Source organism: Suncus etruscus, chromosome 12 (genome assembly GCF_024139225.1).
Source record: "Suncus etruscus isolate mSunEtr1 chromosome 12, mSunEtr1.pri.cur, whole genome shotgun sequence".
Classification (NCBI taxonomy): Eukaryota; Metazoa; Chordata; class Mammalia; order Eulipotyphla; family Soricidae; genus Suncus; species Suncus etruscus.
In genome coordinates, this window is record NC_064859.1 from 9781085 (window position 1) to 9800804 (window position 19720).

Sequence of the window (19720 nt, forward strand, 5' to 3'; positions counted from 1 at the left end):
AGAGTCAAAGGAGCACAGTAAAAATGGTGTTAGAGTGGCAATTGTTGTTTGCATAGGCCCACCAAAATATGAGGGACATGGAAAGAAATAACCTTGGCCTAAGTACAAAGAGACCCGACCCCTGAAGTTTCCTGGCACAAGACCAAGTCTAGGCTTCAGGCAAGCTAGATCGTGCAATCCAAATACATTGTCTGTAGTGCCAACCACACTTTTATTTTTCACACAGTCTCTGTTGTTGGTATCATGTTTCTGTATTAAGATCCTGGAATCTGCCATATCTTACATTGAAGTCAGGATGTGGAGCATCCTCTCCTTTCACCTCACAATCAAAGGGCAATGCAGGGAGCCTTGTCCTGTAAGCAGGTCGTTGTCGTTGTTAAGTCTTCTCAGTGTTAAGGGAAGTCTCTTTTGAGCAGGTCAAAGTCTGAGTAGTGTAGGTCTCCGTGGTAGAGGATTGCTTGCCAGGTGATGTTATAGACCAGTCCTGGATGTTTCGTGGATGGCTTTCCTGGTTCAGGGGAGAATGGATTATGCCCTTTCTTCTGAGGTCTGTGCCAGGTCGTTTATGTCAATGTTCAGGGTGTAAGGTCCCTCTGCACTACAAGATTTGTGTGTTCCAATCTCTATTAAATAGGATCTTATTTGTATGTATAGTATTTTCCCATTTTAATGTGCCTATGCAAATAAGAAGCAATGCCACGTGGTGTTATTGGCGCATATGGGGGCCATAAGAACAATTCCAATGATTCCCATGACATGGTTCAATCGTAAGCATTAAACTGGGGGACTCTTCCACCAAAATTCCTTGTTAAACAGCTCAAAAAGAGAAGATAAAAAGTGGTAAAAAAGTGGTTAGAATCATCACTGTATAAGACAAAATTTAGTAAGAATTATAGGCTGTCCGAAAAAAACCACAAAATATTCTAAAGAAATACGTGTCCCATTTTATGTATCTTGAAACAGTTTGGGGTTGTCACACACAATGCACAGCTTTGGACTGTGATTAGGATTGTACACTACTGAAGTTAAAAAGAGTAATGTAGGTTAGTGATGTTTGAGAGGGGGTTAGAGAGTTAAGGAGTAAAAAAGAGCTTTGTATGGGTGTGGGAAAGGGCAGAATACAAAATGAACATTCTGTATATGCAAAACATAACATAAGAATAAGGAATATTCTGAATACATGAAGTACATGAAGTATGCGCGGGGGCGTGAGCCCCTGCGCGGTTCTATAGTTTTTGGATGCCTAGGGAGGAATTTCTCCCCCCTCCCCCCAGGGCCCAATTAACCAGGCGTGGCCTTGAAGACCCACCAGGTTTGGGGGGACCTTGGTCCCCTGGACTAGATGGTCAGCCCAGGGGGCCTGTGGCCAGCTGTCCTGCCCAGAGCCCCCAACATACCAGTCAAAGACCCAGAAATCCTGGCATGCGGAGTGCTCTGAGCCCAGCTGTGCCCTATCTTTTCATATTTTTCCATCTTTTGTTATTTTTTTAAAGGTTTACTATTCTGATGTTCAGACCTTCTATTATTTTTTTTAATATCACATACCATACATTTCATTTTTTATTGTAGTTTTCTCAATTTGTCCCTCAAAGTTGCTTGTGTTTTTATCACCATTTTTTCTTTGGTTCATTAAACAGCCTTACCATAGCATCACTAAAGTCACTCTAAGAATTTACAAAGCTAACTGGTGCTGATTGAGGCTTCTGGGTTATTGTTTTTGCTTATTGAGCTTGGTGGAATTCTGTGTGTCTTCTATATTGGGTTTCTTTGACTCTGCTGTGCTGTTGGGGAATCTTTTTAGTTTGGCCTTCTGGGAGTATCTATGATTAGACTTATTTGCTTTCCTCCTCCCCTCCCTCGTTTGTCTTCACCCAATGACAGGAGATATAATTGTGAAAAAGTGTAGAATTTGCTGAATTGAGCTCTCATGCATGCTCATGTGGTTCAGATGGGCAGCCAGGCCCATTGCTATTCAAAGATCAGGTATGAAGGCTCAAGCCTTGTTTTCTTGATATTGAAATATCCTAATACCTAATGCCAAGTAGCTGGCTATCAACCAAATAAATTCCTAGTCTGCAACAAATCCTCCAAACAATATAAATGTGGACAATGAACTGTCTCCTCTATCTGGCCTTGCTCAGATATGTTCCAAACTGCTGCCTAAAGCTTTATAAGTATTTATATATGAATGCAAGTTAAGTCAGCCTTCACTTTAATTCAAACATACTTACTGGTAGCATCTTAGGCCATAGCTTGTACTAATAAGTTAGTGGGGCAGCAGAGATAGTCCATTGTTTAGGATAATTGCCTTGCAAGCAGCTGACCCCGCTTTTTTAAAATAATTTTTATTTTGAGATCACCTTTATGTTCCAAAGTTGAAGTTTGAGTAATATAGCTCCAGTAAATATTAATAAAAACCATGTTGGGTACACTTCATGAACATATCCTTTAACAACAATCACGGTGGAGGTTGCTGATGGAGATTCTCTTGTCATCTTTAACTCACAGGTGTGGTCCCTCGTTTGCCTTGCTTATAAATCCTGGATTGAGTTAAAGACTGGGCCACTCTCAGCCATCATTGCTTGCTAATGGTTAATAATATATCTAGTTTGCTGCTTTAAAAAATGTAGATCCTGGGCCCGGAGAGATAGCACAGCGGTGTTTGCCTTGCAAGCAGCCGATCCAGGACCAAAGGTGGTTGGTTCGAATCCCGGTCCCACATGGTCTCCCGTGCCTGCCAGGAGCTATTTCTGAGCAGATAGCCAGGAGTAACCCCTGAGCACCACCGGGTGTGGCCCAAAAACCAAAAAAAAAAAAAAAAAAAAATGTAGATCCTCTGGGCCAGAGTGATAGTGCAGCAGTAGGGCATTTGCCTTTCAGGCGCTGATCCAGAACAGACCTCGGTTTGATCCTCAGCGTCCCATATGGTGGTCCCCCAACCCAGGAGCGATTTTGAGTACATAGACAGGAGTAACTCTTGAGCATCACCGGGTGTGGCCCCCAAACAAGCAAAAAACAAAAAACAAACAAACTTGGGCCCGGAGAGCTAGCACAGCGGCGTTTGCCTTGCAAGCAGCCGATCCAGGACCAAAGGAGTTGGTTCGAATCCCGGTGTCCCATATGGTCCCCCATGCCTGCCAAGAGCTATTTCTGAGCAGACAGCCAGGAGTAACCCCTGAGCATCGCCGGGTGTGGCCCAAAAACCAAAAAACCAAACAAACAAACAAACAAAATAAACAGATCCCCTGTCTCCTAGGTCACTTAAATGCATGTGCAGTTGTATATAACAAATATAACAAATAAAAAGAGGTGACTAATTTTGTCAAATAAAGTCCAGAAGACAAAATTTCTGTGTTGTTTAAAAGAGATATTATTTGGAGGTAATAAATAAATAAAGAAATAATAAAGAAATAATCTTTATGAGGGAAGTGACTAGGTATACAATATATTTTCCAGTATTCTTCACCATAATCGTATCTAATTAGAGAAGAGGTAAAAAGAGAGAGCTTTATTTCTTGTTTTTTTTTTTTTTGAATATCCAACATCTTTTCTTACACCTCTTCCACCATTTTTTATCTCTACCCTCTTTGCCTCAAAGACTCTTACTTATCAATATTTACTGGCTTATGTGTTTTAATTTAAATTTTAATTTAATTTAATTTTACTCCCTCTTTTTTTTTAAAACCTTGCATGATATTGTTGGTTTATTTCAATACAAATTATCTAATCATACAACTTTTATCTAACTTATTTCACTTAGCAAATAATAAGTAAATTATTAATAAATATTAAATTATTAAATAATTATTAAATAACAATTAATAATTTAATGCTTAATTATCCTAATAAATTTTCTTTAAAAACCCTAATTCTAGGATCTTGATTTCTTTCCCCTGGACTCTGAAGGATATAACCTGATGTTTGGTTTAGGGACGTAGGCAAAGTTAGGACTGTATTTTTACTACCAGTTCCATGTTTTTGTGCTTTTCTTGGTTTAAAATATGATCCAGGAATGGAGGACTGGAAGTTCTGGATTTTAGAACCAGGCCTCTGAGAAATGTGCTGCTCAGAGTTTTAAATTCAGACTTTTCTGAATTACAAAATAAGCATATTTCCTTCTGTTTAGTAAATAGGCTATCTTGGTCACAAAATATGTAATCTTTAGATCTCTCGCAGAAAGAAATAAGGTATAGGAAGATAATACTACTTCCCAAGATTGCTAGTCTATTATATGAGATAACTTAGGAATGCAGTATGTGATCTGCCATGTATTTCAGTGAGAAAAAGCAAGGGAAGAAGAAGAAGAAGAGAAAGGGAAGGGAACATATAACTTAGCCAAAAGTGAAAGGTTATTGAAAAAAATTTACTATTCAGCTGAAAGGAAGAACTTGGGAGGAAGGGATATAACTTTGCCATATGTGAAAGATAATGGGAAATTTTGACTTTCTCAACCTGTCTCCTAACTCTATGAGTGACATTGGGCAGGAAACTTTATACCTTTTGTGTTGATTTCCTTACTTATTAAGATAAATAATAATTTCTATAAATTTACTAGTATGTCAAAACATGATGATACCTTTAAACAAGTTGGGTTTTTAGGTGTATGGTATGGCATAACCATGGTGTGTAATCATGCTCCCCGTCTTAACCTCCAATAAAGACATATGAAATTATTAGCTTGGTCATTTAGGTTAATGTCTACTTATCTACTAATGCCTGCATTTATTTTCCTTTCCAAACTTCAACTTGGTTCCCCTTCATCTGTGACTGTTTTCTGTTTCGATCAAAAGTGGCTATTCCTCTGTCTCCAGATTTCTCCTACTGTTCTGCAATAGGCCAGTTCCTGTCTAACTCCGAATGTGCTTTGTAAGTCTCTCACACATTTTGTCTCTTTGTCCCACAAACTGTCTTTGATTATGTCTATCTGTCTGTCCAGCTATATTTATAGTGAAATATCTGTTTTCTGTTTATTCTTCTATTTTCATCGCACCCAGTTGGTAGAAACATTACAGCTGGAGTAAAACCTACCAGGTTGAGTTCATGTAGGATGTTCTTTGCTATTGCTCTGAAGACAAAAGGTCCTTCTGATTTGGGAGAATTATTTTATATTCTTAAATTTAAAATTATGGCAGGCATCTTCCATGTTAAGGAATAACAGCTTTCCGAAATCCTTAGAAAGCTGAGTCCTTGATGGAGCAGATTAGCAGCTCACTAATCTACATAATAAGAGCATTGTAGTCGTAGTCCCCAAAGACCTTTTATTGGCCTATTTCACTGCTATAATGTACCCTCAGTCTCCTTGGCTGAGTGGTGAATCATCCCTCTTTCGTTAACAAATTAAATCTGTTTTTCCTTAAATATTTTAATGTTTTATATGTAGAGAAGATTGGTAAGAGTACTGCATTCTTACATAATTTTAACTCAGCTTCCCCTAATGCTAGTCTTATCATGTTCCAAAAACACTGATTAAAGTTGGAGAATGAGCATTTATCTAATACTGCTATTTAAATGTCAGACTTTATCTGGATTTGATCATCAGATTGTGAGTAAATTGTTTTTCAAAATTCTTTTTTTTTCTTTTTTTTACTTTTTTTTTGTTAAGCTATTCTTCACCAACACAAAAGACTTAAAATATATTTGGGAGGCCGGAGCAGTGGCGCAAACCGTCAAGCTTCTGCTTTGTGCTTGCTAGCCTAGGATGGACCGTGGTTCCACCCCTCACCTCCCATATGGTTCCCCAAGCCAGGAACAATTTCTGAGCACATAGCCAGGAGTAACCCCTGAGTGTCAATGGGTGTGGGCCCCCCCCCCAAAAAAAAGACATATTTGGAGTATTTTCTTCTATATTAAATGCCCCTTGGTTTGGGTGGGTTAATTTGAGTTGATTTTCTTGGTTAATTTTTCTTTGCACACTGTCATCTCTCTATATCTAGAAATCTGTCATCTTCGCTATATCTAGTTGGTTCACCACTATAAGGCACTCACAGAGAGATTAAGAACCAGCCCAAGTGTGAAAGGCTCCTCCCTCTCTTCTCCCCTTCTTCCCTTTTATTCTCCTCACACCCTAAAACAAAGAATAAAATCATAAATGCAGACACAATAAACAGAGACGGCTATGAAAATCCAGGGGAAAAGAACTTCCAAGGCCCTTTGTGAGCTATGCCAGTGTGCCAGTGCCAGGAAATAAAGGGGCAAGTTCTCCTTTGCCGGTTCATTAAGAAAATAGCGCAGAAACACAGCATGTCCTCTGTGAGCACCCGTAGAACAAGTATTCAAGCCACAAGATGGCGGCCCCCAGGACGTCTCTGCTGAGCCCATAAGCAAAGCTCCCCAAAGAGCCAACCTGGGGCAAGGCTTTGACAGCCTCCAGCTAGGGTCTTTGGAGTGTGGAGTTTTCGGGACCCTCTTGGTCAGACATTTCTTGAGGAACTCGTTTGGGGAGACTCTGGGGGGGCAAGCAAGAACAGAACGGGGAAAAAAGCTAAGAAGGCGGCGTCCATGGAGCCACTGTCGCCATTTCAGGAGTAGCTGCTGTGTGCGATCAGGGTATGTGTGAGGAACGTGATCTCTTCCTATTTGTTGACTCTTTTTCCTCAAGCCCCGCCTGAAAACTATGGCCACAGCCGAGAAACACCCAGAGGTGTTTTTGCTGCCTCGTTGGAAGCGTGTAGTGGGCTGGGCTGGGCCTGGGCCCAGACCCCGCCATGGCCACCGTGCTGCAGCCATCAGGGAGCTTATCATAGTATTTGGTGGAGGTAATGAGGGAATAGTGGACGAATTGCACGTGTACAACACAGCCACCAACCAGTGGTTCAGCCCAGCCGTGAAGGGGGACATTCCCCCAGGGTGTGCGGCCTATGGCTTTGTGTGTGATGGGAGTCGCCTGCTGGTATTTGGCGGCATGGTGGAGTATGGCAAGTACAGCAGTGATCTTTACGAGCTCCAGGCCAGCCACTGGAAGTGGAAGAAACTCAAAGCAAAGGCACCTGTAACTGGGCCACCTCCGTGCCCTCGACTGGGACACAGCTTCACCCTTGTGAACAACAAATGCTATCTGTTTGGGGGTCTGGCTAATGATAGTGAGGACCCCAAAAACAACATTCCGAGGTATCTAAATGACTTGTACATCCTGGAAATGTGTCCAGGCTCTGGAGAAGTAGCCTGGGACATCCCCATCACTTATGGGGCACTACCCTCACCCCGGGAGTCACATACTGCCGTGGTCTACACTGAAAAATACAGGAAGACGTCCAAGCTAGTAATCTATGGAGGGATGAGTGGCTGTAGGCTTGGAGATCTCTGGACACTGGACATTGAGACTTTGACCTGGAGTAAGCCTAGTCTTAGTGGGCTGGCACCTCTGCCTCGAAGTCTCCACTCAGCCACGACCATAGGAAACAAAATGTACATCTTTGGTGGCTGGGTACCTCTGGTTTTAGATGATGACAAAGTAGCCACACATGAGAAGGAATGGAAGTGCACCAACACACTGGCTTGTCTCAACTTGGATACCATGGCATGGGAGACCATTCGGATGGATAAAGACACCCTGGAAGACAATATTCCCCGGGCTCGAGCTGGCCATTGTGCGGTAGCAATCAATACCCGCTTGTACATTTGGAGTGGTCGTGATGGCTACCGAAAGGCCTGGAACAACCAGGTCTGCTGCAAGGATCTCTGGTACTTAGAAACAGAAAAACCACTGTCTCCAGCCCGGGTACAACTCGTGAGGGCTAATACCAATTCACTAGAGGTGAGCTGGGGAGCAGTGGCAACAGCTGACAATTACCTTCTGCAGCTTCAGAAATATGAATTACCTATCACTACTGCTACTGCCAGTAGTCCTACATACAACCTCATTCCATCTGCACTTGCCTACCCTCCTAAGAGCCCTGCTACAGCGTCAGTCACACCTTTACTGCAGCCACTGACTCAAGGCTCCTACCCCAAACTCATGCACCAGGCTGTTGCAGATCCCTCAACCACCAACACCATCCAGGTCTTGCCAGCAGTGCCGGGCTGTTCAATTTCTGTGCCTGTCCCACCCAAAACTAAAGTGGCTGATCCTCAGGCTACAACAGGAAGCCCATTGGTTACCATGGAAAAGACCAACCAAACTGGAAAAGACCCTGTTACAGCGACCTCCCTTCTTGCTGGTCTGCGAATGGTCCAGCCAAAGCAGAGTGCCCAAGGGATGGTAATTGGCAACAGTCCCAAGATGAGTGGGATAGCTGCTCTGGCAGCAGTGGCTGCTGCCACCCAGAAGATCCCTCCTGCCTCAGCACCCACACCCACTGTGCTTAGCATCCCAGCTGGCACTACTACTGTCAAGACTGTCACCAAGACACCTGGTACCACTACCCTGCCGGCCACTGTGAAGATGGCTTCCTCACCGGGCATAGTGAGCAACCCAGCCACTCTCATGCTAAAGACTGCAGCTGCTCAGGTGGGAGCATCTGTCTCTTCTACGACTAGTTCATCCACCCGCCCTGTCATCACAGTGCATAAGTCAGGGACTGTAACAATAGCTCAGCAAGCACAGGTGGTGACCACAGTGATGGGTGGGGTCACCAAGACCATTACCCTAGTAAAGAATCCTATCTCTATCCCAAAAAGCAATGCTCTGATTTCCAATCTGGGAAAAGTAATGTCAGTGGTCCAGACCAAATCACTTCAGACTTCAACAACATCAGGTCAAGTGTCAGTGAATCCTGTGACTCAGATCATCCAGACCAAAGGGCCTTTGCCAGCAGGGACCATCCTGAAGCTGGTCAACTCAGCAGATGGCAAACCCGCCACTGTCATCACTACCACACAGGCCAGAGGGGACAAGAATAAGTCCAATATCCTGGGCATCAACAGCATGTCCCCAAGTACCACCAAGCCCACCATCACTAAAACCATCCCTATGTCAGCCATTATCACACCGGCCAGCTCCATGGGTCTAAGCAGTAATCCTGGCATCAAGTCTCCTGTCTCCATTATCACCACCAAGGTTATGACTTCAGGAACTAAGGCACCTGCCAAAATCATCACCAATGTACCCAAAACTTCCACTGGCCCTGACCAACAAGGAGTGGCACAGGTGATGCTAAAGGGGACTCCTGGACAACCCAGCACTATCCCCTGCACCATGCGTATGGAAGGTGTCTACCTGGTTACTCCCGTCAGTATCTCTGCCATCAAGCCAGATGTCACCACTTCAATGACGAAGGGCACCACAGGTGTCACAACATTAGGCACAGTGACAAGCACTGTTTCTACCAGCCTTGCTGGAGCTGGCAGCAGTGGCATCAGTGCCTCCCTGGCTACACCCATCACCACCTTAGGTACCATTGCCTCTCTCTCAAGCCACGTGATCAACCCCACTGCCACCACTGTGTCATCTGCCCAGACTACTCTGACAGCAGCTGGCCAGCCCACTACACCTGTCCTGTCTATGAAGCCTTTCTCCCAGCTCACCCAGGGGAGTCTGATCACAGCGCCCAGCAATGTGGAGGCTCAGCAGGGTCATGAACTCCCTGAGTCCATGTTGGCTTCCTTTACTCCAGAACAGCCCGCTGCCAAGGTCATAAAAACTGACTCAACCCAGGATATCATGCAATCAAGCATGGTGACATTATGTTCTAGCATGCCTAGTGAGACCCAGGACATGAGAATGTGCACCAATACAGCCACCAACACAGTCACAGCCAACCACAGGGAACATTCTCATAGCCACCAAATACAATTTATTTGTGACAGGCAAGATGCAGCTGCTTCTCTTGGGACTTCAACAACAGAACAGCAGAGTGATGGTGTAAGGTGTATCTGTTCCAGCTCTTCATTTGAGACCCACAAGCCAGACACTGGCAACACAATCACCTCCACTTCCAACTCATTTGCCTCCACTTCCGACATGGCCAGACCTCATGGCTGCTTTAATTCACCCGATGAGAGCCAAGAGGCCATTGCTGCCAGGTCCAGTATTGGTGTGGGACAGCAGCATTTTGCCCTGTTCACCTGTGTAGCAAATTCCACCCCCACTGTGATGCAGGCTAGTGAGTCCACTGGGATGCTGAGAGGTCCTCAGGATGCTCTCAAGCCCTTGAGCAAAACCTGCCAGATCAGGACTGGCACCACCATGACTGAGCTGGATCCCAGACCCTCACTATTTGTGTCAAGCCTGGACCTAGAGGCTGCTGACCACAGCCTTACTTTTATGCATTCCACCTCTTTGAGTGACCATGTCAGGTGCAGTGATCCCGGCAGCATGGATAGCCCCACAGTAGGATTAAGTCAGCAGATGTCTGTGGATCATCTCGGGGAGGCTCATTCTACCCACATCACATCCTGTACCACCATGGATGCTGGTGAGCCCTTCGAGAGCCTCTTGATCCCCAGACCTGCACGCAAGAGCTCACCTAGTCCCACTATTATTGGGACAACCTCTGAGGCACTGCAGTACCCTTCAACCACCATGACTTAAATCGGCTTCAAAGAGGGAGATCCAAGTAGTACCTCTTTTGGGGATGAGGACCTTTTTGAGAACAGGCAGCAGCTTCAGGGCAATCAACTTGTGAGATACTCCAGGTCACTTCTATGGGTACCACCATACCTATCAGTGTAGGTGCCCTGTGCCCAGACACTGTCTCTCCCAGAGCATTCTGGAGTTTAGCTTATAGGTGGCAGCACTTTGCACCACCACTCCCCAGATAAATCTCTCATTTCTGTCTCCTTTGCCAGCACAGGAAGTATACTCTGAACCCTTCCCCCCACCATGAGATTTCCTAGATGGGTACTACATATATGCCAGCATTGTCACCCCACATTGAGATTCAATGAATTTTCTTCACCCACAGTTAGAGGCTGGGTAGGTAAAGGGCATAGAGGGCAAGGGCAATGGTCCAGTATTATCACAACAACTATGTCCTCTATGATGACAAGAAGAATGGGCCCGTGGTGTTGCTCCCAGTAATACTCTAGATATCAGTGATGTTTCACCAGCAGTTGTCACCACAGTGATACCTGCACTCAGCCTCCACACAGCTTGTCAACTGCCTAGACTCCTGAGTTTCAGGCTTTTAAGGGGGTACAGGGAACCTATTTCATCCTGAAACTCACCAGCTCAGTGACAGCTTCCACTGTTGATTATCCAGGCATGATGGCTTGCACCTGATCTGAACTAAGATCTGATCAAGAACTAAGGGCTTGTCCCAGTACCTTCATGGTAACAGGGTTCACCCCTGAAGAGCTGGCAGTAAAGATAGTTGCCAGAATTTTCTTGGAATTTTGCCCTGGTTGTATAGAGATCCACATGGCACACCACAGAGTCCTTGTATAGTCTGAAGCCACAGCATTTGTGACACAGGGGAGACAGCCAAAGGTGGAAGTTGCTTTGGTCACAGCCCGCTTTACTCCAAGATCCTTCCTTGACAGAACTGGTTTCAGGTTTGACACCCTCAACTCAGCCATCCCTCCTAACAGAGTTGTAAGGAGAGAGGTAAAGTGGAAGGGAGAGGAAGGAAGGTTTCACCCTCAAAGGACTTGGGGAGGGTATTACTAGTGGCCAGTAATGCCCATGTCAATCCCAGATAAGCCAGCTTTGAGAGCAGCTTTGAGAACCCACAATTAGACAACTTTCTGCTTCACGCTCATGCTTTGTGCACTGAAGAGGTTATGAGAAGGTCACCCAAAAAGATTGAAAATGAACGTCTGACTTTTGCATATCCTCGTCTCTGCCGTGGAGATTCAGCTGTGGTTGAAGTTCCCTGCCTTTTCTACCATGCCACTAGTCATTCTCCTTTTCCTCTCTCCCCCACTCTTGCTTTTTGTATAATAGATGTTTTATGGGAAATGTCATGTTTAGTCATTTTAAAGCCCACTTGCCTTATCCTACTGTTTTTCTGTTTTCCTTATTCACCTGTTGTAGAGCAACCCCAGTGACTCAATATTATCACAATGCAATGTAGTTATGTGCCATTTGAGCAATTAAAAGACTTTGAAAAGAAAAAAAAAGAATATTGGGAAATACTAATACCAAAAAGACTTGATTCTAGCATGCCTGGGTCAATATCTTGGCTTTGGCAATTGTTAGGTGAGTGACTTCTGGTGAAATTATTCATCTCTATGGGTTTCAGTACTTTTATCTGTGAAGTGGAGATAGGTAAAGAACTAGAATGGTCTCTATAGAGATGTTGTAATAATAATTTAAATATTACTTAGATAGGTAAAGACCTAGAACTGTCTCTATAGAGATGTTGTAATAATAATTTAAATATTACTTAGAATACAGTGTGGTAAAGTGAGATGAGAAAGTATTATCTGTTAGACACTAAAATGATATAATTAATGGGAATTCCTGAAGAGATCTTTCAATCATTCTAAGTGTGTCTCAAACTACTCTGGCATGGAACCAAGAATTACTGGAAAGCTAGTTAGCTTCTCTTATTATTTATTTCCTTATTACACTATGATTTCCTTATTTCTTTTCTTTTCTTTTTTTTTTTTTTTTTTTTTTTTGGTTTTCGGGCCACACCCGTTTGATGCTCAGGGGTTACTCCTGGCTAAGCGCTCAGAAATTGCCCCTGGCTTGGGGGGGAACTATATGGGACGCCGGGGGATCGAACCGCGGTCGCAATCTTTCCTTGGCTAGCGCTTGCAAGGCAGGTACCTTACCTCTAGCGCCACCTCGCCGGCCCCCTTATTTATTTTCTTATTTATTTACTTATTACACTATGATGACACACCAACCACCCAGCTTCCCTGAGTCTCCCTTCCAGAGCGCCACTAATACCTCTCATTCCAGACACATCATGATTCCACTAGCTGAATGTTCCCTGCAGGAGTGTTCCATGAAGACAGGGATTGTGGAGGTTTTCTTCACTGCTCTCAGTACAGTTCCACCCAATAGTAAACACTTAAAATATGAAGGAATACGTACCCAAGATTTGAAAAACTCATTCCTTCCTAACCATTTAGAAGATATCCAACATGAAATCTTCATTTCCAGTTCCAAAGTTCTGTTTCCACTAACCTCTACCTTAAATATTTTTAAACCTGTCACCTCATATTTTATTTGCTTGGGGACGAATTTGGTGGTTCTCAGGGCATTTTCTTGGTTCTGCTTGGGCCTTACTCCTGGCAGTGCTCAGGGGATCATAGGCCATGCTGGAAATTGAACCAGTGTAAGCTGCACAAAGAAAGTTTAATCTCTGTACTATCCAACCCACACTTCATATTTTAATAATGAAAACATCTTCATGCCTTGCTCCCTGTGTGAGCATTGCTATGTGGTGGAGCTCCTGGGTGATCTGTAGTAAAGTCTGATTATTTTCTTATAATGCCAGACCAAACAGGCAGAGAGAGATTATTATGTGTCTAACTGCCACATAAGTCTGATGCTAATTGCTCAATGAATGAATTGTAGACTCAAGTAATTACTCAGGTAATTGTAGACTCAGGTAAATGTCCAACCCTCTGTTAATTCCTCTGTAGATGCTACATTTATTATCACAACTGTGATCTCGATAAAACTAACCTACTATGTGAGTCATAGGGAAGAATGAGTTTAATTGGGAAGATATACAGAAGACTACAGATCTGCTCTGGTGACTTGTTTGTCATTAAAATAGAAATATTAAATAAAAATATCTCCATGGAGATTGGAGGATTGCAACATGACTAGGTTCCATTGGAGACCTCTGATCTCTGTGTATTACTGACTTTACTGATGAAGGAGCACCGAGAAACCATTTCTAGGAAACCTGTCCACATGCTTCCCTCTACCTCTTATGATTCACTGCCTGTTCCTTCACTCTAGGTAGTCTTTGGAATATCCACTCTAATTCAATTCCTTATGTCTGGCTATTGTTCAATAACACACTAACACAGAACAGAATCTCCAGCTTGGTCACTCATATACCTCCTGCTGGAATTTTGTGTAGGAAGAAGAAACAGCCATTGGTGTAAGTGACTTATTGGACACAAACATCACCAGTGTTTAGGAGTGTGTTTTAAGTATGGCCATTCTGGACACCATGCTCTTATTACTTAACTTCTCTGGGCTTTACTTTTCTCTTCTGTAATATAGGTCAGTGTGTTGGAGCCACCCCTTTTGATTGAGAAAGGCAAATTAGATCAATAAGATTTAATTTAATGTAATCATTAAAAAAATCTCACCTGGTACACATAACGATTCTTCAATAATTGAATTATATTTGATTAATTATCATGAATATGACTCCTTACCTCACACACATCAAAGACTATTTGCATACCTTATATATGATGTGACGCCTCACGAGAGTACTGGGTAAAGAGTCCTTTTCAATAACTGTTTCCACATCCACAACACTCAAGACAGCAAGCAGGGCCTGACAATGGTCATGGTTAGACTCTGCAGTTTCACCATGATGCTCAGAAAACCACAAGTTTTAGTTCTCTTTACAACACAGTTCTTATCACCTATACTGCCTGACACAAAGAGTTACTTATTGGGTGTGGCTGCTTAGGCATGCATGTTTGTGGAAAGAGGATTTGTGATTTTTAAGAAGGCAGAAAGGCAAGAGCTGTTATCCCTCTATATAAGAGGTTTCCATACTTATATGTCTACCATCATTTTTTTAAAAATAAACATGGCTCTGTGCATGCTGAAAATAGACCTTATTTTTTTGGGATAAAGCACACCTAGTAATGTTTAGGGGTTACTCATTAAAGTACACTTATAAATTAGAAATTACTCCTGGTGGTGCTGGGTGCCATATGGAATGCAAAAATTAAACCTAGATAGGGTGCATGTGAGGCCCAAATCCTACCCATTGTGCTATTGCGTTAGCATTTTAAAGCTTTTGCTTTAACATTTTAAAGCAATGTACTCCACAATTAAACCCTGGACTATTAGGGACCTGCACCCCTGTCATTCCAGCAGCCACTTTCCCTCTTTGAAAAATTTCATTCTTTATATTGAATCCATTTAAATGATTCACAAAGGAATAAAGAAGATTTGTAGAAATATTTATTTTATTATAATATACTCCTAACAGAATGAAATATTGAAAGATGTAAATGGAATAATTTTATTTTTGATATATTCTATGATATTCTATTAGTATGCTATGAGTCTGCCATGAATACATTTTTCACATCTAACACTATGAAATCCTGACAACAGAACTTGGAAGAAATGGATAGATTCTTGGACTCTTACAGCCTCCCAAGATTGAATCACGATGATCTAGCATATCTAAACATACCCATCAATATTGAGGAAATTAAAATGGTAATCAAAAGTCTTCCCCAAAACAAAAGCTTAGACCCTGATGGATTCACTAATGAATTCTTTCAAACCTTTCAAGAGAATCTACTGCCTATGCTTTTCAAGCTTTTTTTTAGGAAATTGAAGAAATAGAAACACTCCTAAATAGTTTTTGTGAAGTGAACATCACTCTGATACCAAAGCCAGATAGAGATGCCACCAAAAAACGAGAACTACAGACCAATATCCCTGATGAACACGGATGCAAAGATCCTTAAAAAAATCTTAACAAATAGAATCCATCACCTCATCAAAAAAAAGTCACACACCATGACCAATAAGATTTATTCTTGAAATGCACGGATGGTTCATATGTAAGTCAATCAACATGATACACCACATCAACAAAAAGAAAAATTAAAATTATACAATCATATCAATAGAAAACATTTGATAAAGTCCACCACCCATTCAGATAAAAACTCTCTTTTTTTGTTTTTTTTTTGGGTCACACCCGGCAGCGCTCAGGGGTTTCTCCTGGCTTTATGGCATAAAACTCTCAACAAGATGAGTCAAGGCCATTTATCACAAGGCCATGGCAAATATTATATATAATGGTGAAAAACTGAAAATCTTTCCCCTAAGATCTGCACAAGGCAAAGCTGCCCCTTCTCCACACACCTATTTAATATAGTACTGAAAGTACTTGCCATAGCAATTAGGCAAAAAAAAAAAAAAAATACCAAGGGCATCCAGATAGGAAAGGAAGAAGTCAAGCTCAGGCTACAATATTAACACACAAAAATCAATGGCCTTCTTAAACACCAATAATGAACATTAAAAAAACAATCTCATTCACATTAGTGCCACACAAACTCAAATATCTTGGAGCCAACTTAACTAAAGAGGTGAAGGATCTATACAAAGAAAACTACAAAACCCTAATTCAAGAAATAAAAGAGGACAAAAGGAAATAGAGACACATATCCTACTCATGGGTTGGGAGAATTAACATCATTAAAATGTCAATACTCCCCAAAGCATTGTACAGATTTAATGAGATTTGTCTAAGGATACCCATTATATTCTTCTAAGAAGTGGATCAAACACTTCTGAAATTCATTTGGAACAAAATAGCTAAGGCAACTCTGAGGAAAAAGGAGATGCAAGGCATCACTTTCCCCAACTTTAAATTGTACTACAAAGCAATAGTCATTAAAACAGTGTGGTACTGTAATAAAGAGAGATCCTCAGACCAATGGAATAGACTTGAATATTCAGAGAATGACCCTCAGAATTACAATCAATTCATCTTTAATAAAGGGCCAATCAATTAATCTTTAATAAAGGGGCAATAAAAGCAAAATTGAGCAAGGAAAACCTCTCCAACAAGTGGTGTTGGGACAACTGGTTAGCAACAGGCAGAGAAGCAAACTCAGACCCCTATCTAAAACTATGCACAAAAATCAAATTAAAATGAATTAAAGACCTGAAACCATAAGGTATATAGAATAAAACATAGGCAAATCACGCATTGACATTGAAACTAAAGGTATCTTCAAGGAGGAAACACTACTGTCCAAACAAGTGGAAGCAGAGATAAACAAATAGGATAACATTAAACAAAAAAATTAAACAAAAACTGTAAACTAGCAACAATAACTTCAAAGTGCAGAAAACCAGAGCCTAACAGGTAATCAAGCTAAATCACAAAGGTTAAAAATCCTTCAAAACTGTATTCCTCCTCCTCATTATCTATCTGTATGTCCAAACAGAGCTTCAGTTGTATCTGATGTGAGGGGATCAGCATAGACATTGTCATCGTCACTGAGTTCGCAGATTCATCATCATTGCTATCGGTCTCATACAAAGCGCAGAATATTGTGGGTTAAATATTTCAGTGGCATTCAGTTCAGTTTTGTCCCCTACCTCTTCAGCTCAGCCTCTACTTGTGGACTGAGCTGAAACTCTGCCCCATAAGCAGATGGCAGAAGACGACTGGAGACTGCATTTGATTTGGTTCTCAAATAACCAGTATGACCTGAGTATAAGCCAAGTTCGGGTTTTCAGCACGAATTTCTTGCCAAATAAATTGGCTTATACTCGAGTACGTATGGTACGCCTGGCTAAGTATGCAGGAATTACTCCAGGTGGAGTTGAGAAAGCCATGAGGAGCACCAGGGACCAAGCTCAGGTCAGCTACATGCAAGGTAAATGTCTTATCTGATTTATTATCAGATTCAAGCCATGAAACCCAGATTTCTTTCCTTGCAATGAATTTGGGGTTACTGAGTTACCAAAATGAATGCTAGAGACCACCTTATGTACATGATGTACCTGAGTACAAAAAGTTAGTTTTCTCATCAGAAAATGTTCTGTTCTGTGTTCAGCAATACCAGAAATGTTCTATGTTCAGATCAAAGAACACAGGTTTGCAAACCAGAACCTGAAAATAATGTAACTGTTACTCTGATTTGTTTAATTGACATTTGTGGCAATAAACTGACTGGATAAATCAAATGACAAATTGACTTTAAGAGTCACCTACAAATCTGCTACTCAACAACTACTATATTTTTCTGCAGTGCAGCATTGTTGCACTCAATATGTTATTAGATTGAAATAAATGTGTTAATTGTATTGAAATTTCAGGCTGATCTTGTCAACATAATCAAGATCTATACACCTGTAAAATTTCTGCACAATTCAAAAACAGGGTCACCACAGTAACACACACACAAACACACATTTCTTCTGTCAGCATCCTCTAACTGTGTTTTCTTTTTTTTTTTTTTTTTTTTTTGGTTTTTGGGCCACACCCGGCGGTGCTCAGGGGTTACTCCTGGCTGTCTGCTCAGAAATAGCTCCTGGCAGGCACGGGGGACCATATGGGACACCGGGATTCAAACCAACCAACTTTGGTCCAGGATTGGCTGTTTGCAAGGCAAACGCCGCTGTGCTATCTCTCCGGGCCCTCTAACTGTGTTTTCTATGAGCATCAACCACAGAACTCTTGCTGAAACCAGCGTATAATGCTTTCCTGGAGCAGCTTCTGATACTTCCAGCTTTCCAACTCTTGCATAACCATCCCCTACCAGGGGTCTCAAACTCAATTTACCTGTGGGCCGCAGGAAGCAAAGTCGGGGTGATCCTTGAGTGCAAAGTCAGTAGTAAGCCTTGAACACTGTGGGTGTGACTAAAACTAAAACTAAAACTAAACAAAACAAAAAAAGATTCCTCTAGGGCAGGGCCACAAAATGTTGTACGGAGGGCCGCAAATGGCCCACGGGCCGCGAGTTTGAGACCCCTGTACATCTCTATTTTATCTGCTCCCATTCTATCTTAGAATGGGAGCAGATAAAATAAAGATGAGGTTGAGGAATGGAAGAGCAACAGACATGTTAGGGCAATACTCTGGCCAAGGAAGGAAATAAAGTGCCTGGCCCAGATAGTGAGAGAAAAGATGGTTGGACTCTGGATGCATAAATTCAGATACTCTCAACTGTTTAATTGTACCAGAAATGTGAGCCTTGTCAACTTTTCTCAGACTCTGCCTTGTGTTTTTGTATTCGTGTCAGACAGAAGTTGAGGTCTGCATCACACAGCTAACCCTACCAAAGTCAACCTGATCCAAATTAAATCAGATTCTAACAAGGACCAGCTTTGTGATATCTGACAAATATCTGACAAGTGAGTTCACCTGCTTTAGCCCCATGTTCCTCCTCTAACAGAGAATCTACACTTAGGCCTCCTGGTATTGTTGTCAGCATTTATTTATTTTTATTATTATTATACTGTCTTTTATTTTTCTTAAATCCCACATATGAGTGAGACTATTTTGTGTTTATTTTACTCCCTCTGACTTATACTCACATCACTAAGTTTTCCCAGTTTTTAGGGTGAAATTAGGGGGGTTGGCTTATACTCAGGTCGGCTTATACTCGAGTATATACGGTAAGTCCTGACATCACTGCGTAAGGCCTTTAAGTCATAAACAAACAAACCTGGTTACAGCCAGCTTAGTTCCTCCTCTTTAACAACAGAAAGATGCTATTTTTTTATACATTCCTTTCTAAAATATTATAGTCTCAAAAATGTCTTATTAAAGAAATACATCCCTCTCTAGAGTCCTGTGGTCTCAGAAATGTCTAGGTACAGGAAACATCAAGAATAACAGGAGTTATTCTTGTTAACTTTGTATGCTTTTGAAGGATGTTTGTTGAAATTGTTTCTTTCTTTACCTTGATTCCTAGGTATACAGTTTTGCACAGTGGACATCATCAGGAACTTGAGAAGCTGCCCATACACAATGACCCCGAGTCCCTGGAATCATGTTTCTGATTGAGGACATGACCAATAATTAATTTAATCTATTAATTCTCATCCATGTCTGCATAAGCAGGAATCCCTGGCATTTTTCCTACCCTCATTACCACCAGTGAGGACCACAGCAATGGGATCACGAGTTCTGGGGAGGTCTATGGA

At 42.0% G+C, this 19720-nt stretch overlaps 2 protein-coding genes across 2 annotated transcripts in view; both read left to right on the forward strand.

The window, feature by feature from the left end:
• Nucleotides 1-19720, forward strand: part of HTR4 (5-hydroxytryptamine receptor 4) — a 210657-nt gene extending 190937 nt beyond the window's left edge. The window contains 1 exon segment of the mRNA XM_049785257.1: nucleotides 19489-19720. Coding sequence (XP_049641214.1) covers nucleotides 19489-19576 — 88 coding nt within the window. The 3' untranslated portion in view covers nucleotides 19577-19720.
• LOC126024391 (host cell factor 1-like) lies at nucleotides 1423-10468 on the forward strand. The gene is made up of 2 exons (XM_049784800.1): nucleotides 1423-1446; nucleotides 6629-10468. Exons 1-2 carry the CDS (start codon nucleotides 1423-1425, stop codon nucleotides 10466-10468), a joined length of 3864 nt encoding a protein of 1287 aa, XP_049640757.1.

What these genes read in the sequence shown, in the direction of transcription:
- LOC126024391 (XM_049784800.1), top strand. Translation starts at nt 1,423, where the DNA reads ATGCGGAGTGCTCTGAGCCCAGCT. An exon ending in GGAGTGCTCTGAGCCCAGCT is followed by an intron (nt 1,447 to 6,628) that starts GTGCCCTATCTT and finishes GCCACAGCCGAG; the next exon opens with AAACACCCAGAGGTGTTTTT.